Genomic DNA, 23,700 nt, shown 5'->3' with positions numbered 1-23,700 from the left:
GTCCAAAGGGGTACATTTTATGTTGGTAAATTCGAAATTGCGTTTCCATGTGTTTTAGACCAAAATACACGGATGGTTTTCACTAAACTTACTATAAGTTTATACACTATTATAAAGTTTGTTATAAAAGCGGTAAACAAAAAGATCGTAATTTTTTAGTTTTACTTCATTAATCAATATAAGTATATCACTGCTATTAAGGTTATTATAAAAGTGGTACAAATAAAAGGTTATAATATATGTTATGCAACTTTAATATTTTATTTTAACTTCTAACTAACTATTTTATTATTATATAATGCAAATACTTAGGATATGCTTAACCTTAGCCACTATTATTGAGTGTATTAAAAGAAGAATCGCTGGTTTCGATTTGAAACCGTCCATGGTTCAATGATTATAATTAAGATAATAATTGAAAAATGCTAATTATTAAAATAAGTTGTTTTTTCTGTAATCCAATATATATGCCATCAGTTGAAACATTATTGTTATTATTTAATTATTATTTTTATGAACTATCATATATTATAAGAAATTATAAGCAAAAAAAAAAAGAATTCAAATACGAGTGCGCACTTTTGTTTTATTAAATTACACTTAGTCTCGATGTTTTTATTTAATGTTTAATTTTTTATGTATTCTTTTTAAGTTGCATCCTAGCTAAAAAAGAATACTTCCAAAGATAACTATCGCGGTGGAACTAATTTAAGTTTAAATTTAGAGCAGAAAAGTACATCTCAGGCTCAATTTAATTGATTTCTTAGTGTGAAATAAAGAATCTATTCCTGCTATACTTAGTTGCCCCACACAATGCTCTCGATCCAGTCCGTGAAAAGGTGAACCTTGGTGTAAACACTCGGAAGACCTTGAGAGCCACAAACTAATCCATACGATACAATACCGATCACCTGCTTTAGACACGGATAGAGCGGATGCTGCACGAAGATAGGTCCGCCGGAGTCGCCGTTGCAGGTGTCCTTTTCGCTGGTCATCGATCCTGCACAAAACTGGGTGCGCGTCTCGATGCTGAAGCGCAGGCGTTTCTGGCACACCTCGTCGGTGAATCGCTGCAGGCTGACCTTCAGCAGGTGAGAGGACTTCACTCCGTCCGCGGTGAATCCCCAGCCGGCGGCTGTCACCTGTTCGTTCTCGTTGCCGCTGCTGGGAGGCAGGCAGACAGCCGCTACATGATCGTTAAACGCAGCATCCCTATCCAGTTCCACCAGAGCAATGTCGTTCTTAAAGCCGCGCTCTTCGTCCTCCGTATCATAGCCCGGGTGCACGATATAGTTTACCACCCGAAAATCCTGCACTTGGGCATCGTCAGTGGTGCTGTTATAGTCCAGTTCGCCTAGTCGAACTACAAACTTGGGTGAATCGAAATTTGGGTCTAATCGTTCGGACTTAGATCTGGAATTCGGAAACATTGATAAGTCATGAGTGAGCTAACCAAAGTAAGCATACTCATCCGTTTCCAGGCAATGTGCTGCTGTCAGAACGAATCTCGGATGCACCAATGCACCACCACAATCCCAATTGCTCTCGGACTTGTTACCCCGACGTGTGCCGATCAGCGCCATGAAGGGGAACTCCCGACCCGACGCTTTTGTGCCGCCCACAATGAAGGGCGTAGAGCGACAGGCGGCTCTGGCCTCGTTGTACTGCTTGCACTCTGGCAGGAATTGGGAATGAAATGTTAATAATGAACGAAAATTATTGTTATCACCGCTTACGCTTCTCGAACGGCCTTGTCTGTTCAACAGGATTTAAGTTCTGATGATCCAGCGGTATGGGGCAGCAGACAATATCGTTGAACTCGTCGCAGTACTTGACTTTAGATCCTATCAGGTGCTGGTTGTAGAATATCACTGGACAGTCCGATGGAGTCAAATCCTTGCACTCGCCCGTGCCATTGTCGCAGTACTCGGCCGCCACACCGACTGAAACTAAAAGCACCAGCCACTTAGTTCCGGGAAACGCGTGCATAGCCGAACGCTTTGAGGGCACAACTGAGAACGGCACTCGAGGTTGACCAGATCTACCATCACAACTGAACAGCGATGAGCTTTAAGTTTAGCTGATTTCCAAGCCAAAATCAGAGACTCCACAAATGGCTCATGTAAAGCTTTTGATTGAAGAAATTGGCGGGATAGATAGCCCACTGATAATAGCATTCAAACGTAGTTTTTGTAAAATTTCTTAGAACATATCTGAGAACGGTTCATACAATACATGGAAATTGAACGTACATAATTACACGACAATTAATGCAAAAACGAGCCAATTAGACGATAATACTACTTTAAAATTAAGCTTAGATTCTATGCCTGCTTGCACTAATTGTGTCGCATGTTTTGCATGTGTTGATGTTGTTGCTGCTGCTGCTGCTGCATGTGTTGCATGTACATTTGCTGCTGCTGCTGCTGATTGAGTTGCTGCTGTTGCTGCAGGCTGCCACCGCTGCCCAATGGAAGGCTTGTTGTTTGCACTGCATTCACCTGTTGCTGTTGCATTTGCATTTGCTGCTGTTGTTGCTGTTGTTGATGCTGTTGTTGCTGCTGATGTTGTTGCTGTGGCTGCTGTTGGTGTTGGGGTTGCAGGGGGGATTGCGTTTGTGTTGACAGTGCATTATTGATGGCGTTATCGGAGCTAAAATTATTTAAAAACATAAAGTCTAACTAAGTTCACTTTTATTTTAAATCATTCTTACATCTTCTCCGAATGAATATCCTCCAGGTTGAGATGTGTTATGAACCTTAGGCGCATCTGTAGTAGGGGCCGTAACCGCTTAATAATAGCCTCCGATTCGTTTTTAATAATGTTACCCACATGTATATATTTGATGTGGTAGCTGTAAAGATTAGTTAGTTAGTTAGTTATTTTAGTCAAGTTAATTGGCGTGCCTTACAGAAAGTCGCATATCTGGTCCATGTACTGCAATGGCTTCGGTCCGTGCTGTTTGTCCACAATCTCCAGAATCTCATAGAGCAACACGGCAATGCCGGCCACTGCGTTCGGTTTTTCAAGTTCTATTCGCTGCAGGAAGGGCCCAAACACGTGACACAGGTACAACAATTGCTGCTCAGTTCGCACGCACGGCTTTAGCTTCTCCTTGAGGTACCTGGTCATCGCCGCCAGCTTAAAGGCGCCCATGTGATGAAACACCGAGTGAGCCACGGCCAACACCACGGCGTAGGTCTTCTCCAGCATCGCCTCGCGCACAGTCTTAAAGTTAAACAACTCGAATGCATTGAATCTGTAGGTCCAATTCAGCATATTGGGTGTGTTGAGCATATCCTGTAAGCGATCGTAGATGCCACTCCAGTAGGGCTCTGGCAAAGCTGCCAAAACAATGCCCACGGCATTGATATAGCTGTGTATATCCTTCTGCGGAATGACCGCATATCCGCTGACTATCACATCAATGAGATTGTTGGCCACCAATGTGGGTGCCACCGGCAGACCCAGCAGTTCCACGCAGGTCACATAGAGCGCATGAGTCGGGGCATTTGGGAACTCATTGAAACGCCAGTCGGTGGAATAGAAGACATTCTTCCCACTGATAGCTGCAAATTAATGGGGGGGTCAAAACTGGAATACATTTTATACTCTTCCCAAATCAAACTCACTGTCTGCCAGGCGTCTGATCAAGCTCATATAGTAACTCAATTCGGGTGTCCATAACGAGTCCTGGTTTTGCAGAAATACCTTATAAGGCTCACTAACGCTCCAGTTGGGCGGGCGAATCTCACTAAAAGCGCTAGTAATAGCGCCCACCTTGAAACAATACAATTAAATATACTTAAACTAAAATTAATATTTCGAAGAACTTTTACCAGTTTTTTCTTCAGCGCCGGACGATCCCTTAGGATTCGCTCATAATAATGAAGGGTGTTGTAGAGATACGTGATGGGGCGATCTGCAATGGGTAAACTTGAGTTTTGAGTATCTTGAAAGGAGCTCGTAACGAACCGTGGAACTTGTAGAGTATGCTCAGATGATCCAAAATGAAGCCAAGTATTTGGTGAACATTCGTTATGGTGAGCTCGATGAATCTGTGCACCACAACGTCCAAAACAGGCAGAAATCGCAGGCAGACATTGCTGAAGTACACGGGCAGCGCAATCTGAGATGCAGATTCGTCCAGGGCGAACTTTTCCGGAAATTTTTGGTGAAAGGACAAATGCTTGTCCTGCCTAAGGAAGATATTTACATTAAATTTACGTCTTTAATAAAATTCAACACTTACCAATTGCTCTGCTTCCAATGATCAGGATTGTTGTCCTTGCAGAACTCCTGAACTCGATTCCGCAGCTCACTGGCTTTTAGCAAAAGCAGCTGTATAATGAGGAAACAGACTTGAGCCTCGTTGCCCTCGTGCGTTCGAAGAGCCAAGCAAAGCACAACCCTATCGATGGTCACTACATTGAACTTCCAGATCATGTTGTTAATCGTGTCCACGCACTTGTGAATAAAATCCCGACCATCCGAGGAGCTAGCCACTTCGGCCACTAGATAGTCACAAAATTTGCGCAAGTGAGTGGATAAGGCTCTCGCACTTATACCCTCCAGGATTCTAAAATAAAACCATCATTATCTGGTGTGGCGGAAGGGAAAAAATCGTATCGTTACGCACTTGTAAGCCACTGGGCTTATGTTCTCCGTCTCCCAAATTATTTTGAACAGCAGGCAAAGGAACAAGGGGTTTGTGGTTGGTCGCAGGAAGTGCGCAATGATGTCGTTTTCGTTTGTCATGGATGTCCAGGTGCGGTACTCCTCTTCCACGGCCTTCTTAAGCTGTTGTTTGTTCTCCGGCGGTTGGTTGTTCTGGGTAAAGTACTCATTTAAAGCGGGCGGAAAACAGGCTAGCGACTGCATGGGCCACGAGTGCGGCGTGTGTTGAATGATGTTAGACAGGAAATCCTTGCACCACCCTTGCATCTCATCGCCGCCGCCGTGAACATGCATGGAACGCGCGAGTGTAAGGATGAGAACCCGGTTTAGTTCCTCACTCTCATTAGACGCCACCGCTCCGGGAGATTTGTCGTTGAAGTACCGCGAGAACTGTGGCTGAAACTCCGCAGATCCGATGCTGGTAATCAGACGCAAAGCAGTGGATTCAAAGCTGCAAAGAATATAAGACTTAGCCAAATCGAAATACTTGACATATGCATTTATAACACACCAAAGATTGAGCTGCATCTTGTTTGTTTGCGGCACGGAGGACAATGAATGGAGCAGAGATAGCAGTTGGACTCTGTAGTGGGTGGGCACATGATGCAGCCGGTACGAAAACATTTCCATCAAGGTGTGCAGCATAGCCCAGGCATGGTTTTTAAACACAGTTGGCATTAGTTGGCCTACAGGGAAAAACATGAAATTATAAAAACAAACTGAGTTAAAATGGGATTACTGGCTAGACTCACTCAGGAATCCCTTGATGCCCAGCGATTCGATTTCCGTATAAACCAAAAGTCTGGCATAAGTCTCTAATAGCGCCGCCGCTGGAACTTGCCCTTTGGTTTGGGCCTGCTTCAGCATCTGGGTCACAAAGCTGTGGATTAGCGACATTTTGCTGTGCACCGTCAGACTGTCCAGAACCGTGACCGAGAAGGTAACTGCTGGTATCTGGGCGCCATTCGGTGACTTCGAAGAGCCATTCAAAGCATCCAGCAGCAAGCCCATGGGTCGCCCAAAGTACTCTTGATTCGTAGAATAAGCATTGCAGATTAGAATGATGCGGAAGTCGTTGCCCAGAGTCATGTTCATCATGGTGTTGGGCGTGACCAGGTGCTGCAAAAAGCTGTTCAAAAAACCAATCAATTTTAATAGTATTTCTAAGGAAAGCAATCAGGTATTACTCGTAATGGTTTTTAAGCGCAATGGGCAGAGGTCGAGTAATGTTCATATTCTCCACTCGCGCCTTCTTCATCAGGTGGATCCACACGCAAATGGGAGCCATGTGGCGGACCATCGAAGATTTGTTGATATCTGGCAACTTAAGTGGCTCCAGTTCGGGGTAGAGAAGGTCAAACAACCTGAACACGGGCAGAAAATTGGTAATCTACAATTAAAAGACATTGTGAATGTGTATCATATGATAAACACCGGAAATCATCATCCTACAGGATTCTTTTGAATGCTTCCAGAGATGAACTGCAAGAGGATCCACATCAGCTGGTCACGACCCTTCCTGAGCTCCAACTTCGAAAGCTATGGATGAAAAAAAATGAGTTAGAATATAAGTTTGATTTGATTTCAGGAAACCTACCTTCTCGTGAAGCGCCAACACAATGTGCATAAAACTAACAAACTTGGAATAGCACAAAGTAGATTAGCTGCGAGGAAAGATGCAGCCACACCCACTCGTAGGGCGTAATTTGTTCGTCTGAGGCGTTGAAGCCACTGCCCGCAGTGGCGTCATTGGCCTCCGTCATCTCCATGGCCTGGACGATCAGGTTGACAAGCTGCTCCTCCAGGGCATTATAACGCTGCTTTTGATGCTTCTGAAGGTTCAGCATTTGTGAGACCATCTCCCGCGAGTACGGCTGCTCCAAAACGTAGCGGAGCAGGGGCTTTTGCTCCTCGAGAAGCTCTGGCTCGTAGGGCAGGCTGCCTTTAAAGTTAAACTTGAGGGTGTTGTGGTCCAGCCGCCAGGAGTTCATCATGTGATCGGCGTAGCCGAAGTGTTCCACTATAGGCAGCATACTGGCGTGTCCGATGATAGAGACCATTTGCGCCGTGGTGCGGAATTCCTCGACAAAGTCGGTCATCAGCCGGTTTAGCTTCCAATGGTAGGGAAACGGACGCATAATCTCGTTGGCAATGAAATAGGCGGGCAGCAGGCAATTGTTGCGGTCGAAGATGAAGCGTAGGATATCCTCGGCGGCCAGAAGCTGTGGCATGTAGGTGACGTTGACGTTGGGCGGAAACCACTGCGTCTTGTCGCGGCACACTTTCATGATCTCGCGCACGCCTTTGTAGTCCACCTGGGCGATCACGCGCTTGATCAGCCGAAAGCTCTCGATCCAGAAGGTCCTGTGCTCGTAGTCCAGTTTCTCGCACATCAGCACCTTGTCGCACAGCATCCTTGCAGTGATCACGTGTGCGTCCACCAGTTTTACCAGTGCCGCCATCAGCACCTTGATGTGGTAGCCAGAGGCGCCGGCCGCCCGCAGCAGGTAAACTCGCAGCACCTGCTCCCGGTTCTCCTGTGCCACGTTCCCAAAAGCGGTAACTGAAAAAAAAAACTTGTTATTGATTGAAATCCGGGAGAGATGCTTACTTACCCAAATCATTGGCGAAGCTGGTGGCTCGCTCCTGCTCGCCATTTGGCTTGAAAACAATGACGCTCACAAACGCCTCGTCAATGGAGTCCACCTTCTATACAAAAGAAATCAATACAAATGTACATAAGTCAACAGGTGGTTTTCAAAATGTTCAAGTGTTGCTGTTACCAAAAACTCGTTGACGGTGTCTATAACTTGCGTTTCCATATCCATTTAAATTGTTTTTCGCATTTCCGACACCGCATAAACAAAATCGCGTCTGCACTTCTTCTCCGCAGTGTGACCAGAAGGTGGTTAGAAATAAGCTATAATTAGAGCTGTGCTGATAACATAAAGTAGCTAAAACCTGTCATACAGCTGTAATTAAAGTAGTTCTTATGGAAATTTTTATGCTACAAACTAATAGGTAAAATTGGGTTTTTGTTTTATTATTTGACATATAACATAAGCTTATTATGAAAACAATCACATTTGTATTTGATTAAAATAGTTTTTATGCATACTTCTATTTATCTACTTTTATAAAGGTACGTTTTAAGTTAAGCCAACACGGAAACCTAAAGCAAATCAAAATCTGCTTCAAGAATCTCCCTATAAACATTTTTAATGACTCCCGCTTACATTTGGCTAAAAAAAAACTTTTGGGCAGCATTGCTTACCTACCGGCATTTGAAACTGTTGGTCACACTAGAAGTTAGAGAAACTAACAAAATAGTTTACTTATCCGTGGAATCGCACAAAAACAATGAAAAAAGTGCTGGTCACAGGTGGAACTGGCCTCGTGGGCAAAGCCCTGGAGGCGGTAATTAAGGAACAGGCTCCAACTGATGAGCAATGGTACTTTGCTGGCTCCAAGGACGCCGATTTGACGTGAGTTAATAGAAACCACCGAGGTATCAGAAGCATAAACAAAGGTTTCCACAGAAATCTGGCAGCCACGCAGGCACTCTTCGCCCGGGAAAGGCCTACTCATGTTATCCACCTGGCCGCCATGGTCGGTGGTTTGTTCCACAACATGAACAACAACCTGGACTTCCTGGTGAGTTTTGAAACTACAAGCATGGTCCGAAATCCAATTTCAATCGAATCCCGTTTAGCGCAACAACCTGCTTATCAACGATAATGTCCTGCAAACGGCACACGAACATGGCTGCAGCAAGGTCGTTTCCTGCCTGTCCACCTGCATTTTTCCGGACAAAACCAGCTATCCAATTGATGAGACCATGGTGCACAATGGGCCGCCACACCCGTCCAACTATGGCTACTCCTACGCGAAGCGACTGATAGACGTGCAGAACCACTGCCTATCACGACAAATACGGCCGGCTGTACAGCTCTGTTATCCCGTGCAACATTTTCGGTCCGCACGACAACTACAAGCCCGAGGTGAGCCATGTGATTCCGGGCATGATCAATCGGATGCACCAGCTGATCAAAGAGCAGCCTGAAGTGCCGGAGAGCGAAAAGGTATTCACAGTCTTTGGAAGCGGAAAGCCCCTACGTCAGTTTGTATACTCCCTGGACCTGGCCGAGCTTATGATCTGGGTGCTCCGGAACTATGACAGCGTGGAGCCCATCATCCTGAGCGTGGACGAGGCCCAGGAGGTGACCATCTACGAAGTTGCTCAGGCCATAGCAAAGGCATTTAACTTTAAGGTGAGCTATTCATCAGATTTTTTGAGATCTACCGCTCCATAACTTTTCCTATTCTAGGGAAAACTGGTCTGTGATACGAGCAAGGCGGATGGACAGTACAAGAAGACTGCATCCAATGCCAAGCTTCGCTCGCTCCTGCCGGACTACGCATTTACGAACTTTGAAACGGCCATCGAAAAGTCGGTGAAGTGGTACAAAGACAATTACGATCAGGCCAGAAAGTAATTCCATATTGCAGTCCCCACAAATGTAAATAGACATTGTCTGTACACAGAACTTTATGCGCGTTTAATGTCCAACAAAATAACAATGCCTAATGTGCCAGCTCAGTCTGTCCAGGAGTCGCCGTATTGGTTCTTTCTGCCAGCGGGATCGATGCGTGCTGGCTCCACCGGTCGCTGCTGGACGGGAGCTGTTGGTTCGTAGGGCCGCGAGTAGGGACTCTGCTGGTGCTTCGAGTGTTCTTCACGATTCCTTCGGCGCAGGTCTTCGTACGACTGGCCCGGCTTGGCTGGCTCCAAGGGCAGATCCGTGTCTAGCATCGAAGCAGCTGCTGCAACAAATAGGTAAATTTAGACTCAACTTGACGCTAAAGGTTTATCTGAACCTACAGTCCAGCGTGGGGCGGTAGATGTCGTCCAGGCCTGACATAGTGGGACGCGACTCCGTGTCCAGGTTTAGGGCTGTGCTCCTGGGCGGCTGATACGCCTCATCGCTGTAAACATCCGCCGAGCTGGGCGAGAAGGGGGCCAGGGTGAAGGCCCTGCCTAGGTTCTCGTCTGGTGTGATGGAGCTGATGACGCCGCCACCCTGCCTCCGCTGACGCAGCAACTCGCCCAAGTGGGAGTTGGGCAGGCGCATGATCTTCTCGGCACACTTCTGCTGGTAGCTGAATTTGCCCACAAAGTAGCCCAGAATGACGCCCATCACTACCTTGGGCACGGCTCCGTACTTGCCATGTCCTTGCAGATACCCGTTTTTGACGCCAAAGTAGGCCAGCAAGCCAAGACCAGTGCCGAATGGCAGACTCCGCTGGAAAAACGACTCCGTATTGCATTCACGTAACGCCTTCACTTCCTCCGCGGAAAACTGATAGTCCGCCTGGAAAATGTCTAAACACAGTTGTAGAACAGTTGAGAAGGACTTATGCGCACTTACCAAGGGGTGGGGGGAGTGTTGCGGAGGTCGCTGCGAGCTATCGTTAAACGGCGAGTCCATGTTGACACAATTTAACCCGAATTTGCGAAATACGTACGGACCACCTACCGGCAGACGATTTGCCAGCCCTGATTGCCGGCGAAACAGTCCTGTGTTTACTCCACTGCTAGTGATGGTCGTTTTAGCGTTGGTTTAAGTATTAAAGAGTCGTGTAAATAGTCCATAGTTTATTTTACATATTTTAGCTCAAAAAGTGATGATAATAAAGCTACTTAAAAGAACATGGAAAAGCAAGAAAAATAAACACAAGCTTCAAGTTCGTTGTCTTTCAGACAAAGTAGACCTAGCCTCATTTTGTAAAATTTTATATATATATATTCAAATCCGAATTTTTTTAAATTAATTTTTCATTTAATTTTCAATTATGCCAAGAAATTATTGAAGGTATTGTCCTCTAAATCCTTTGCAACGATTAAGACGTGTCCAAAGTGTATCGTTTATTTTAGAGAAAACCTTGGTCCCGTCAACCAAAACAAATCATAATCGACAAGCATTGACTGAGCCACTGGCAGTTTTGAAGCAACACACGAAATTAAGAATCGAATCAAGCCGAAAGTCAAAGTCATCACTCCAGTTAAACTTTTCAAAATTGTCCGTAAGAACCCGTAAGAACGCGTGCCGAGGGTGGAAAGTTGCGCACCACTAGATCCAGGGATGCACCGCGCACAACGCGACGAGATTATGACATTTTCGCTGTCAAGTAAAGTTACAGCTGTGTCGTCTGCTGGCCGCGATCCTGAGCCTGTTATTGTAATTAACTAAAATTTGTACTTTTGGCAATGTTCTCCACCACCACACACTCCGTGGTAAGTGCCTCCTGCGGCATCCCATTGAACCGCCCACCTGACTGCCCTCTCTCTGTTTTACTCTTCACTCACCTGCTTGGAATCGGATGCGATGACAGCCCTACCTGTACCTAGGCAACTTCAGCAGAAAGCCACACTATTACTCCGTTAACCGGACCAAGCTCCACGGGAGCGCGAATGCGACGCGCCTCGCGAAGTCCGCCCGGAGTCATGACCTCGTGCTGGACCTTAGGAACCTGCTCAGTCGCTCCGGCGCCAGCTTACATGGCATGGTGGAAAGGGCGGCGCGACTGAACGGCATCCTCGACCGGCAGCTGGTAAACGATGTGCTGGCCAAGGTGACCAGTATGCTGCCTGCCATGCGGGACGTCCGCGTCACCCTAGTGGAGCCTTCCACACAGATCGGTCGCGCCCAGCTGCAAAATTATCAGTTCGAAGTTTCGCTTACCGGAGCAGTAGGTGACCAGCCCGTGGGCGCTAATGTGTACGTGCATATACCGTTAATAACTTCTAGAGGCTCTAGTTAATCTTTTTCGTACTTCTAGCAAGTTGATTCCAACCAAAACGCCAGGTCTTCTTCGTCCGCTTTTCTCCCAACAACAGCTGTGAGTGCACGGAACTAATTTACGAATTTTGGCTGAACTCTACTCTCCCTTATAGTAAACACATACGTGGCTTTAAGACGGATCGCTCCATCGAGGCGGAACAAAAGCGCAATCCAACAATGACTTCCCGTCTGAAGAACGCGCTGGGAAATCCACCGCAGCGTCTAGAGGGAGACACACCCTTCCAGGCTGAGAAGCTAAGACGGCTGCTGGCTAAGTCCGACGACCATGGATACAATAATTCGGTATGCGTGCAGTACGACAACCTTACTTCCTGTACTGATTATTTTATATCCTAGGAGAACCTGAAGATTGCCTTTGCCGAGGGCTACTTGGCCGCCGCCAACGCCGAAGATTCTCCAAAATCAGGGAAAACAATGAAGTATCTAAAGGTACGCTTTCTTTTTCATTTTAAGTCAGTTCTTTGAACTTGCAAGACTATAGAAGGCTCTTGTCTTCGGATTTTTGAGTAAATCCTAGTTATTGTCACGCAGACCTTACAGACTCTCGTCGTAATCGTCGTTTTCCTGGGAATATTCCTGAGCTTCTTCACCACCTCCAACGGATCCGTTTTTCGGTGAGCCTCAACGTCAATTTTATTGCTCCTGGCCTGATTTGCCTTTCTTTCAGCAGCATCCAGCTGGGCAACCAGGTGGAGGTAGATCCGGAGGAAATCAGCGTCACTTTTGACGATGTCAAGGGCTGCGACGAGGCCAAGCAGGAGCTGAAGGAGGTGGTCGAGTTCCTGAAGAGCCCCGAGAAGTTCTCCAATTTGGGTGGCAAGCTTCCAAAGGGCGTGCTCCTGGTCGGACCCCCGGGCACTGGCAAAACCCTGCTGGCCCGTGCAGTCGCCGGTGAGGCCAAAGTTCCCTTCTTCCATGCCGCTGGACCGGAGTTCGACGAAGTGCTTGTAGGCCAGGGCGCCAGACGAGTGAGAGACTTGTTTAGTAAGTTGATCTTTGTCTCTTTGAAAACTCAACTCAACCTGAATACTATTTTACAGAGGCGGCAAAGGCCCGCGCACCGTGTGTAATCTTCATCGACGAAATCGACTCGGTGGGCGCCAAGCGAACCAACTCCGTGCTGCATCCATATGCAAATCAAACCATCAATCAGCTGCTCTCCGAAATGGATGGCTTCCATCAGAACGCCGGCGTCATCGTTCTGGGCGCCACCAACCGCCGCGACGACTTAGACCAAGCTCTGCTCCGACCCGGTCGCTTTGACGTGGAGGTAATGGTGTCCACGCCCGATTTCACCGGCCGCAAAGAAATCCTGTCCCTCTATCTGACAAAAATTCTGCATGACGAAATCGATCTGGATTTACTGGCGCGAGGCACCTCCGGATTTACGGGAGCAGATCTGGAAAACATGATCAACCAGGCGGCGTTAAGGTGAAAAATCATTTTCTTTTAATCCTATTTCACCATCGAATAACTAGAAGTAATTTAGTTTATGTATACGAGACAAGCAGATTTGTTTTTTAATTTTTTCAGCGTTTTACTTGATTATTTGATTGCTTGTTTTGAAGTGCGATACTAATGGTATTCTTGTAATTTACAAATGAACACAGGGCCGCCATCGACGGAGCCGAAACAGTAAGCATGAAGCACTTGGAAACAGCTCGAGACAAGGTACTTATGGGCCCCGAGCGAAAAGCTCGCCTGCCAGACGAGGAGGCCAACACCATAACCGCTTACCACGAGGGCGGCCACGCAATTGTGGCCTTCTACACCAAGGAGTCGCATCCGCTGCACAAGGTGACCATCATGCCCCGCGGACCGTCCCTAGGCCACACCGCTTACATACCTGAGAAGGAGCGTTACCACGTCACAAAGGCACAGCTGCTGGCCATGATGGACACGATGATGGGCGGCCGTGCTGCCGAGGAGCTTGTATTCGGAGTGGAAAAAATAACATCGGGAGCCAGCAGCGATCTCAAGCAGGCCACCTCGATTGCCACGCACATGGTCAGGGATTGGGGCATGTCGGACAAAGTGGGTCTTCGCACCATTGAGGCGTCGAAGGGCCTGGGCACCGGCGACACCCTTGGACCCAACACCATCGAGGCCGTGGACGCGGAGATCAAACGCATCCTCAGCGACAGCTACGAACGGGCGAAGGCCATATTGAGGAAACACACCAAGGAGCACAAGGCGCTGGCGGAGGCGCTGCTCAAGTACGAGACGCTGGATGCTGACGACATCAAGGCAATACTGAACGAAAGCCAAACGTAGTTTCCCATCGGTGTGGATTGGAGGAGTTTAAGGATCCAGAGGGAAGGCCAGGGGTGGTCTTCCATCGGACATTCAGCTGAACTGCAAAATATTTTTTAGTTACAATATATACAAAAAAAAAAACAGAAAGAGCCATGCAAAAGCGAGACGCAGACGGACAGTTAAGAAATAAAATGTTACACATATTTAGTTATGTTTTCCATCAACCCACGTTAGTATTAAATATTAGTTTGAGTAATAAATCAAATTGAAGTCGAACCCACTTAAATTTTGCGCCATACAAAAAATGTGACCAGATTTGAAACTTTAAAATGATTATTGAAACATCAGATTGTAAAATGGCCAACGCCAACAATATGCAAAATTAAAATGTGTTTAAATTCTAATTTTTCTCAAAAATATTGTTTATTTCAATATTCATATCCGAAAATAAAATCACGAATTTCTATTCGATATTCAAGATTTTGTGGAATCCATTCCCCTGGGTGTTATCAAGTTCATAAAAGTTGATCATCCGACATTGTGGAATCCATTTAGGTCAAGGGAATCGAAATTTGGTATTTTAGTAACACATAAATGGTATGTTTCGGGGATTACGTGGTTTATTTAAACGGCGGAGGTGCGGTCACACTGCTTAATTGTCGAATTCCAATTCATGTTTTATTTTTTGCCGAATAAATTGACATAATATTCAGAGAAAATGTGCGACTACAAGATTTCGGAGCGAGCCTACACCAAGTTGATATTCCACGCCGCCAAGTATCCGCACCAGGCGGTCAACGGACTGTTGCTGGCCGAGAAGAGCTCGAAGGGCTCCCTGGTGGAAATCGTGGATGCGATTCCGCTTTTTCATCAGTGTCTGCATGTCACCCCCATGGCAGAAGTTGCCCTAATGCAGGTAATTGCCAATTGCCGGCTCCAAAGTACCAGTGAACTGAACTCTAATCCGGTCAGCGATGGTTATGTTTAGTAATAGCACAACCTAGTTACATAGCTAATTATCTTGAACATTTATCTAGGTCCCCGTTCACTAGGGTAGTGTGGTGTGGTTTAGTTTTACCTATTGTAATCAATTTCAAAGCAAAATCAGTAAGTTTATAAATTACCTGGCAAAATACATTTTAGGATCCATTTAAAACTATTATCTTTTACTTTTCTGGTTATATTTGTTGACTTACTTTTACATGTACATATGTATATTGCATAGAAAGAATTGTAATTAATTGAATATGGCAAAGGTTCATCATTGTGAATTTATTTGATATTAAGCTAAAAAGTTTAAAGTTAAAATATTATGCGTGTGTATTTTAAATGTACCTTGTACCCCATCGCAGAGCAACAATAATATCAATATTTTGCAAAACCTTTCATTAAGGGGTACCATGGTTCTCACAGTCAGGAATCAAGCAATTGTTTAAGACTTATTTATAACCCTGATATTATATCTTAGACATATATCCTCGAATTTCTTGTATTATATCTCGAATTATAAAAAAATTAAATTTCAAATTGTGAAACTGTTTTGCCAAATTATAATTCGTGACAAATTTATTAAAAAAATAAAAAATAATGTTTGATAAATACTTTAAAGAAAACAAATTTTTGACTTTACTTTTCGTGTTTTTAAATTAGGTAATTTTAAAAAGTAATATGTCCTTCTTTCTACCAATAGATAATGTCTTCTTAAAAAACGTATTTTGGAATGTTTCATTAAATGCAAGAAAAATAGAAAAAGAAAAATATATTTCTTTTTTGAAAAACCTATGTAATCCCTTTAATTGGTTTGTACTTTATCCAAAGTTTACCAAGTGTATTCAGAAATTTGTTTAAAATTTTTAAACCTATAACAAACAATTTTGCAAACTTTTATTTTATTATGTCGAACTAATTCAATTGACTATTTGTATAAAGAGGCAAAAAATGTTTCAGAAAAGACATTTTGAACTGTGAAATTAATTGTTAAAAAGGCATCGAAACTAATCATTTTTTATATGTACCCATTTGATAACACCATCCTCCCCATTTCTACTTTCAGATCGATGCATACGCCGAGCGCGAGGGACTGGTGATCGGCGGCTACTATAGTGCGCCGGAGAACTTCTACGACAATCAGATCGACAAGACCCCCGCCGCCAAAATTGCGGACAAGATCCAGGAGAACTTCAAGAACGCCTGCTTCGCGGTGGTGGACAACAAGTTGATGACTCTGCAGCACGACCGTGCCGCCATCCAGGTGTTCAGCTGCGCTGGAGACTCTGGCGCCCGTTGGTCAAAGGCCAAGTTCACGCTGTCGCAGGCGTCCCAAACGTTGGAGGGCGTGTCCCTGCTGCTGAAACGCGGTGCCATGCGCGACTTGGTCGACTTCGATAACCATCTGGACAGCCCGGAGAACGACTGGACCAACGACTTCCTAAACCAGTCGCTCAACGACCTGCAGAAACTGTACTAGTCGCCTGTTTTTAACGTACGTTTGTTTTAGTCTAGCAAATTCGCATTCAAGGGAACACGCCGAAATTTCAACCTTGCAATTTAATTTATTGTAATTACATTTGGATTTCAGTAATCTTTAGAATAATGCATATAAGTTAAATAACATTCAACTAATTAATAAATAATCAATTCTTTCATCATGTATGAGTCGAGAGTTGTCCACAGTCCGGGTCCGTCCGTTGGTGTATGTATGTAATATAATATGTTAGTCCCGTCCCGTTCCGTTCCGTTCTGGTTTTGTGTTTTGAGTTAACCTAAGCGAGTTACAATTATTGTTAATAAATACAGATGAATAATATGTATATAATTTTGCTCTTTGTTTGTCTGGCTTGTAAATTGAAATATTTTACAATAATATTGTAATATCGCGATTGCTGATTATACATAGGTATACATAATACGTACTTATGTGGATATATCGGAGATCGAAAGTATCGCAAAAACGTTTGTTTATATAATCTCAGTGTATTGTATATTTTCATATTATCTGATCGAACGCATAACGAACTCTTTACACCGTACACTAAATGTATAGGGGAACGGGATTGCGGATCTCGGTTCTCGGATCTCCAACTGGATGCCATCCTGCGCACTTTACTCATATATATTTGATTTGCCATTTATTTGCTTTATGCTTCTGTAGTTCTGTATATGGGGAGTATGCTTTCGTGTATAATATCATTTGCAGTGTTGAGTTATGTATTTGCTGGATAGATTTCACCCGATGTCCGCTGGAAGGGATGGGAAGGTGTCGATGTGGTCATTGTCGTGGGCGTGGGCGTGGGCGTGGGCGTGGGCTTGTCATGGGAATCTTTTCTACGTGGGGCGCCTTTTGATTATATCCTAGCTATACAATAGCGCCTGAACACGCAAGCATAATCAGTATGTAAGAGTATGAGGCATATTTTGCTCGGACTCTGTCCACATCGTGATGTATATGGGTTGGTGTGTCTTGTGTTCCGTCATCACATGCTATGTTAGTTGATCTATAAGAATGCAATAGAGAGGTTATGAGTCAGTGGATTGCAGACAGCAAATGGGGAGTGAAGAACACCCAAACGGAAGATGGATTGCAATTTGGAAAAGTCTAATAATGTACGATTTTACATGGGCGTGTGCGACTATCTCTGGGGTATGAGTATGTTATCCCTGAGCAGGAGGTGTCGTGGGTGCTGCGGATCAGGAGGTTTCTTTGTGTGCTTGGGATCGTATCTAGAGTTGGCCACCTCCGATATTTACCATTCCCGCGGACAGAGAGTTGATGGCATCTTCCACCGTCGGCTTGTGTCGATCGATTTTAGATGAGTTTATGGGCGAGAAGTTGTCTACGATTGCAAGCGTGAACGAATACACATATACAGATAGATATAGAAACACAAAAAGCGATTTCAAAGCAAATCTCAAGTGCCAATTACCGAGATCACCACTCGAACTGGAGTCCGTAAAACTGGGTGTGCCCTCTGTCCATGTGGGAGTGGAGCCCTCACCTGAAGCGGGCGGTGTCCAGGCCAGACCGCCGCGGGACCCGTACTGGCTGCTCGACGAGGTGTCCACCGCCAACAGTGTATCCAGATGAACCTCGGAGACGCTACAGTTAAAAACAAATATATCAAAAATGATTCTAAAGTACGGTTAATAGTAAACAATTTGGGTAGTTAAGGGCATTAATCGGTCTGTGCCCTTATTCAAAAGAACAAAATGTTTAATAAGTCTACAGGTTACAACTTTAAAGGGGAGAATAACTGCAGCTTTAATTGAAAGTGTAAATTATGAGCACTAGAAAAATGTTAATGTAAATATTTACACAATTCCAAAAAATCATACAGTCAGGTATTCTTTTATACATCTAAACAGCAGTCATACCTCACGATGTCCTCCTTGTAGGAGCCTCGATAGGCGGGTCCAATGTTCATCTTGCGATCCAGGTAGTAAGATTGCTGATGCTGCTGCGACTGCTGGTGATGGTGGTGATGATGATGGGACCGGCGCCCCATCGACGAGGTGCTGTTCTTGTTCGAGCTGTCCTCGGAGATGTCGTCAAAGGCGGGGGGAGGAGTCGAGCTGCATGAGGGCGTTGTGCCTAGCAATACAATGTTTAGAGCAGAACATACAAAGGAATGAGTGGCAGAAGTACACAGTAGTAAAAGTCTAGTATAACTCTAATATAGGGTAATGGTATTGTGTGGTTGGAAAAGCGAGGTGCAAGCGAGGAGCTACTCCCGTCCCAGTCCGCGTCCCGTCGATCCCAGGGTGCCCTCGCTCTCGGGTATCGTGGAAGGCGCTGACTTGGGCGCCCGTCTCTTTGCCCGCCTCGTCTGCTGTGGAAGAGGATCCCTGGCCAGCTGCTCTGCTGGCGGAGGATCCGTGAGCTTGGGCAGCGGCCTTTTTGGGCGATATGTCGCCTCCAGCTCGCGCTTCACCTCCAGAAACGCACTGACCGACTGCAGCAGGTTGTCCTCCTCCAGTTGGTTGTCGCAATCATCGCCAACGAGTGCCATGTCCACGTAGTGAAAGTAGCGCTTCCGCCTGTGCTGCCGCTCCAGCTTCTCCTGTACTCCACGCCTTGGTGAACGGTGGCTGGGAATACTGCCCGAGGAACGGGAGCGTCCGGAACGATAGCTATCCGCTCTGATAGGCGGAAAGTTCCGAACAATGGAGCCCAATGAAGATCGCTCGCTGGGCGCCACGAAGCTGTTCTGCCGCTGAAAAATGTCCACGTGGTTAAGCAGTCGAGGCGGCTGCCGCCGTAAACTGCTCTCCGATCGAGCCGTGGAGTAGGCGGAGTGCAGCGAGTCCCGGCGCCTCAGCGAGGAACTCCTGAGCAGCGCAACTGTAGGCTCGGGCGGAGGAGCAGTCGGAGCTCGCAGGCCATTATCCGGAGCATCGAAAAGATCGTGGAGCTCCAGCCAATCCTGGACGTTGCTGGGCGAACGACGATCTCCGAACCGAGGCATGACCTCGCTCGTTGGCACCTGGAGGGTGTGGGTGTGTGCTGGTGGCGGATTGGGATTAGTGGTGTGCTTCTCTTGCTTTGTACCTGGTGTCGTCCGATCCTGGGCATCCTTGCGCCGCGGAGAACCACGCGGTGGCACTGGCGGTGGCACTCGTGTCTTCAGATTGCTGGCCGCCGGAGTCCGCTGCCTGACGGGCGGAGGTGCCCGCTCGCTGGTGGCACTGGCGCTAGCTGGACCAAGGGCAGCTGCTCCTCCTACGGCTCCACCTGCCGCTCCCGCTGGCGTGGGCTCGGTGGTGGGCGGCTTGGTTGGCTGGTGAATCTTGCCACTACTGTGCGAGTGCGAGGCGTGAACCGCTGAGGAAATAAAACCGGATTAACACATTGTCCATCATATGGGTAAAGATGTAAAGACAACGCGAATTCTTTAGCATTAAATACATAGTTAAAAGTAGCCTTAACTATTTAGGGCTAGGTTAACTATATGCGAGACGGTCACAACTTATAATTATACTCATATTCTCATGAGCTACACTTACGCCGCGTGACCACCTCGTTGTCGCTGTCGATGGAGCGCTGAATAGCCTTGGAAAGGCTTTTTCTCTTCGATGGCGAATGTTTAAGCGCTGCAAAAACCAGTCAAAATCGGGAATTAGTTAGAGGTTGCTTCAAGAAGTTGCAATAGGAAAATAAGGTTCAAAAAGCATAGCACTCCCAAAGCAACTATGCAAAGAAGCCAAGAGCAGTACGGTTGCCAGGATGCCAAGGATGCCAGGGATGTGAGGGCAACTAACGTGAGATTGCTAGGCATGCTTTGGCGTCCGTTTCGAAATCATATCAAACCAAGGGGTGAATACAAAACATCGTTATTAAACTCCATTTAAATACTCATTAAAGAAGGTGTAAGTAAACTTTAAGTGAGAGATAATCAAAAAATAAGAGACATCGATCATTAGATTGTTTACCTATGTAGCTGGTTACCAAGGTACGAAATTTTCTGTGATTCCCTTTGATCTCTGGGAGATCCACTATATGCGTACGTAAGTGTGGGGTGATTGCATTCGAGACATGGTTAAAAAGAAAGCAGAGAACAGAGCGGTTGGTGGTAATTGAATGTCGATGTCGAGAGATCTCTTCGGATCGGCGTCTACTCAGGCCAAGTGTACCATATTGCATTTTTGCTGCACATCAATCGATCAACCAAAATTAGCAAGCTACGAGTGTCTAATGGTGTTCGGTGTGTGGAATGTAAATGGTGTGTTATGTGTGTGACTTTGGCTAAGTATCTACGCAAAAATGTCTGGAACCGGAACTGAGTGCTTGCATAACTCGGCCAACTGCACACAAAAATGCCTTACAGTACGAGTACTTAGCCCGACTTCCACGCCCGGCCCACTTACGGGAGGGTATCTTGCGGAACACGGTCTTGGCCATAAAGTTTTGGAATCTTTGAGCATAGAACGAGGGCCGGCAGACCGATACGGTTTCCTGAAAGAAACGACAGAGGGGGATATCAGTTATGGAATAGTGTTGGTATTAATTCTGATCTAATGATACTGATTCTGATTCGAATCTTACCCCGTCGTGTATGATGCTTTTGAAAGTGTGCTCCAGTTTCTTTTTCAGCCTGTAGGATTGCAGAATGTCAATGATTCCAATGTAGAGCAGCAGTCGTTCGCCTTTCTCACTCCTCGCTGGAATTCCACCAGGTCTAGAACGGAGTTGAATGAGATTCTATTAGCTTCCGAGAAAATGTCAAAGGAAAAGAATAGTACTCACGGCACATCCTCCTCGTCGTCGATGGGTTCACTCTCCGCCTGAATGCTCTCCATGGCCGTGGAGTGGGCCACTAAACGCTGACGATTGACGGACCTGTATGCCGCACTGGGTTAGCTCTTTAGATTGCTCCTATATTGTCGGAGTGCTGAGATACTCACTTGTTTCTACTTATGCCCGTGGCCGCATCGCGATCCTTGGCGTCGCCATCCAGGGCGTCCAGCGGATCGTCCCCATCCACGTCGGAGTCCTCGGCCAGCGGAGCTCTCAGCGGTTTCCGTTGCTCGCTCTGCTTCTCCCTGAGCGCAATGTCCAGGTTGTGGACGCCGAGGAGCAGGGAGTAGTCCATGATCTTGAAGGACTCCAGCACCGTACAGTCGCGCTGAATGGTCTTGATCAGCGCGGAGTAGGTCTCGGCCTCCAGGAAAATGCCGTTCGGATGCTGCTCCATGAAGTCGAGGTCCTTATACGTGGGCGACTTCTTGGCGCGCTCCGCCTTGTTGGCCTTGCGCTTGAACGTGGAGCCCTTCAAGTCGTACTTCAGGTGCATTCTTACGGATGAGGGCAGCAGATTGTTCATGACCACCAGGCGAATATTTTTGGCGTTGCTCGTCTGCAGGCAGTACAATCCGAAGAACTTTGGCAATAGCGTGCGCGGATTTTGATTTAGATTCATGTAGTAACTGCAATGGGAATATTATTTTGTGAGTCCATCTAGTAAAGATTGCTGGAGGCACCCACCCAGGCAGTAGTTTCTGTAAGAATTCGCCCTCTTTGTGTTGCACCGTCTTGATGATGAACTCGTCGTCGGTCGTCAGGTAGAATATAGAGCCGGAAGCACCAGGATTGGACAGTTCCCGCAGTGGGGACGTACACATGGACATCTGCAGAGATTATCAATTAGAAGCTGCTAAATTAAAATATGATATTTACTTACCATAAAATCATCTGGCTGGATGCCGAACAGATCCCGAAAGTAGCGAAAAGCGATGGGCGCGTAGATTTTGTATCTGAACTCGCTATAGTGGTGGGCAGGTGTAAGGCTAGAACCCTCTGGCGGAAAGGTGATGCTCTCGATTTCCCAGAAGTCCATCATAAGTAGATCACGCTTGGGCTTCGAGGCTAGACTGCCGACCTGCAGGGTATTTATTGTTTAATCAATCACTTGAGGTGTAAATCAATAGTCAAGAAATTTAAAACGGGGTTTTAAGGGGTCTGGGAAAATGTGAAGGACTTTGGTGGTATGTACTGGAAAAGCATTTGCAACAAATTCCTATAAATCTTTAAAATTTTTAAGTATTTATAATAAACTTATAATTTAAAGGCTCTCATCAAAAAATATAAGTATAAAACAGATTCAATAAACTTAAATATGGTGTAATAATCCTAATAACCATACATAATCAAAGTTTATTTGCTTGCCTACAACTTATTAGCTTTTATTAACAAAATATTAGTTGTCAGATGATTTTAAAAGTAACATTAAGTATTAAACACTTTTTTAAGGAATTTATTTTGGGAACCCATGTATTATGCTTTTATCTATCTATCATTTTACGGCCTTTAGGAGCAGATGCCTTAAAAACAAAAAGTAATTGTCAAAAACATATTAAAGAAATGCAACATTATTTGCAATATTTCAAAAATCAGGAAGTTATTTCATATCTCTGGGGCAACAAATCTGAAAAGGTACCTAAAAGTATGCTGACAAAACTAAAACTTAGACTCTAGCCAACTTTTTACCGAATTGCCTTTCTCGAAATATATTAAAGAATACTTCATATTTGCGATACACCAAATATATGGCCTATATCTCAATAGAAAACAGGCTTGGCTAAATCTTACAGTGTGCTGGATTCCCAGTTGAATGGAGCCCATGATCTGCGACGTCTGTATCTTCTTGTATGTGATCTCGCCGCCCTCGCCGACGCGTCTGTGGCCAATCTTGCGCTCCTTGTCCGCCTTGCTGGCCGCTCGCATCGGTCGGTTGCCCAGCTGGTCGATTGGAGGGAAAGTAGTTGACCCGATTAGTTTGGATTGGAGTGACCTCGAGGCCACGGCGGAAGTACTTACGTCGGGCGATGAGTTTCCCACATGGTCGGTGGAGGCTAAAGAAAGAGCGGACAAGTTTATTATTAGGAGTCATGTTTTATTCAGGCCATGACGCAGTCGCCTGGTCAATCACCGCAACTTGAACTTGGACGGGCCCCGACTTTCTTTTGTTATCAATCCGTTCCGAAAGTATAAATAAAAATAAGAGCCGATGGAAGTCCGTCGTCTGTCAAGTGCGGGGGTGGATTCACATTCACGCTTCTTCCCTTCACGCGAGACACATGCGCCAGGGGCACTTCCATTCGCTATTCGCCATTCGCCAGTCATTGATTTTTTTTTCGGGCGCTGGGGAAAATAAGGCGACTGGGGATGATAGTTACCATTGCTGGGCTCCGCCAGTTTGGCCTGCGACGCCGAGGAGCTGTCCAAGTCGATGGTGTTGATGGTGTCGCCATCGCCGGAGGCCATCGTGCTCCTGCTCCAGGTGTCCTGCTCTCTGCGTTCCCGTCGAGGGCTTCACTAGGACATGCTGTCTAGCAGGGACTTTGAGCTATTTCGGCGCTGTCCTCGCGTTTCGCTATCTGTGGGGATTATCCAATCAATTGGGCTAACTGG

General features: G+C 45.9%; 7 protein-coding genes across 21 annotated transcripts; 3 read left to right on the top strand and 4 right to left on the bottom strand.

Annotated features, from left to right (window-relative positions):
- Positions 1–612: 612 nt before the first annotated feature.
- LOC128255335 (serine protease snake) lies at positions 613–2,048 on the bottom strand. Its single transcript, XM_052984874.1, has 3 exons — positions 1,737–2,048; positions 1,468–1,675; positions 613–1,413 (listed from the first exon to the last, which is right to left on the bottom strand). The coding sequence occupies exons 1-3, from the start codon at positions 1,987–1,989 to the stop codon at positions 798–800; spliced, it is 1,077 nt and encodes a 358-aa protein (XP_052840834.1). The 5' UTR covers positions 1,990–2,048; the 3' UTR covers positions 613–797.
- Positions 2,049–2,151: 103 nt separating this feature from the next.
- LOC128255319 (mediator of RNA polymerase II transcription subunit 23) lies at positions 2,152–7,564 on the bottom strand. Its single transcript, XM_052984846.1, is given in 16 exon segments — positions 2,152–2,652; positions 2,714–2,854; positions 2,912–3,569; positions 3,633–3,780; positions 3,840–3,922; positions 3,976–4,199; positions 4,253–4,579; positions 4,640–5,128; positions 5,189–5,363; positions 5,430–5,806; positions 5,865–6,067; positions 6,130–6,216; positions 6,275–6,316; positions 6,318–7,240; positions 7,293–7,386; positions 7,461–7,564. Coding segments are annotated over 16 exon segments (4,329 nt in total). The 5' UTR covers positions 7,506–7,564; the 3' UTR covers positions 2,152–2,339.
- Positions 7,565–7,966: 402 nt separating this feature from the next.
- On the top strand, positions 7,967–9,277 carry LOC128255336 (probable GDP-L-fucose synthase). The gene is given in 5 exon segments (XM_052984875.1): positions 7,967–8,162; positions 8,217–8,331; positions 8,390–8,593; positions 8,595–8,948; positions 9,006–9,277. Coding segments are annotated over 5 exon segments (966 nt in total). The 5' UTR covers positions 7,967–8,037; the 3' UTR covers positions 9,174–9,277.
- LOC128255338 (OCIA domain-containing protein 1) lies at positions 9,216–10,293 on the bottom strand. Of its 2 annotated transcripts, none has more exons than XM_052984878.1 (3): positions 10,107–10,293; positions 9,560–10,049; positions 9,216–9,501 (listed from the first exon to the last, which is right to left on the bottom strand). In XM_052984878.1, exons 1-3 carry the CDS (start codon positions 10,164–10,166, stop codon positions 9,275–9,277), a joined length of 777 nt encoding a protein of 258 aa, XP_052840838.1. In that variant the 5' UTR covers positions 10,167–10,293; the 3' UTR covers positions 9,216–9,274. The 2 variants fall into 2 exon arrangements, with proteins under 2 accessions (XP_052840838.1, XP_052840839.1); XM_052984879.1 differs by having other exon boundaries at positions 9,216–9,498; positions 10,107–10,289.
- Positions 10,294–10,513: 220 nt separating this feature from the next.
- Positions 10,514–13,999, top strand: LOC128255323 (ATP-dependent zinc metalloprotease YME1L). 5 transcript variants are annotated; one of them, XM_052984859.1, is made up of 10 exons: positions 10,514–10,550; positions 10,613–10,972; positions 11,071–11,456; positions 11,518–11,577; positions 11,633–11,822; positions 11,877–11,969; positions 12,072–12,154; positions 12,208–12,524; positions 12,581–12,971; positions 13,151–13,999. In XM_052984859.1, exons 2-10 carry the CDS (start codon positions 10,946–10,948, stop codon positions 13,812–13,814), a joined length of 2,211 nt encoding a protein of 736 aa, XP_052840819.1. In that variant the 5' UTR covers positions 10,514–10,550; positions 10,613–10,945; the 3' UTR covers positions 13,815–13,999. The 5 variants fall into 5 exon arrangements, with proteins under 5 accessions (XP_052840819.1, XP_052840818.1, XP_052840821.1 ...); XM_052984858.1 differs by lacking the exon at positions 10,514–10,550 and having other exon boundaries at positions 10,572–10,972; XM_052984861.1 differs by lacking the exon at positions 10,514–10,550 and having other exon boundaries at positions 10,573–10,972; positions 12,081–12,154.
- Positions 14,000–14,407: 408 nt separating this feature from the next.
- Positions 14,408–16,448, top strand: LOC128255339 (ER membrane protein complex subunit 8/9 homolog). The gene is made up of 2 exons (XM_052984880.1): positions 14,408–14,712; positions 15,850–16,448. Exons 1-2 carry the CDS (start codon positions 14,515–14,517, stop codon positions 16,261–16,263), a joined length of 612 nt encoding a protein of 203 aa, XP_052840840.1. The 5' UTR covers positions 14,408–14,514; the 3' UTR covers positions 16,264–16,448.
- Positions 16,449–16,452: 4 nt separating this feature from the next.
- On the bottom strand, positions 16,453–23,601 carry LOC128255322 (phosphatidylinositol 4-phosphate 5-kinase type-1 alpha). 10 transcript variants are annotated; one of them, XR_008267644.1, is made up of 16 exons: positions 23,466–23,601; positions 23,107–23,141; positions 22,879–23,028; positions 21,971–22,168; positions 21,775–21,917; positions 21,195–21,716; positions 21,037–21,141; positions 20,836–20,968; positions 20,658–20,745; positions 20,223–20,285; positions 19,797–19,883; positions 19,342–19,614; positions 18,168–18,384; positions 17,720–17,892; positions 17,412–17,629; positions 16,453–17,290 (listed from the first exon to the last, which is right to left on the bottom strand). XR_008267644.1 is itself a non-coding variant. In XM_052984851.1 (16 exons), the coding sequence occupies exons 1-16, from the start codon at positions 23,551–23,553 to the stop codon at positions 17,282–17,284; spliced, it is 2,370 nt and encodes a 789-aa protein (XP_052840811.1). In that variant the 5' UTR covers positions 23,554–23,601; the 3' UTR covers positions 16,453–17,281. The 10 variants fall into 10 exon arrangements, 9 of the variants coding, with proteins under 9 accessions (XP_052840811.1, XP_052840809.1, XP_052840816.1 ...); XM_052984851.1 differs by having other exon boundaries at positions 17,544–17,629; XM_052984849.1 differs by having other exon boundaries at positions 16,453–17,629.
- Between the last annotated feature and the right edge of the window lie 99 nt (positions 23,602–23,700).

The sequence above is a fragment of the Drosophila gunungcola genome (assembly GCF_025200985.1).
Source record: "Drosophila gunungcola strain Sukarami chromosome 2R unlocalized genomic scaffold, Dgunungcola_SK_2 000011F, whole genome shotgun sequence".
Taxonomy (NCBI): Eukaryota; Metazoa; Arthropoda; class Insecta; order Diptera; family Drosophilidae; genus Drosophila; species Drosophila gunungcola.
This window is presented reverse-complemented; position numbering and strand designations above follow the sequence as displayed.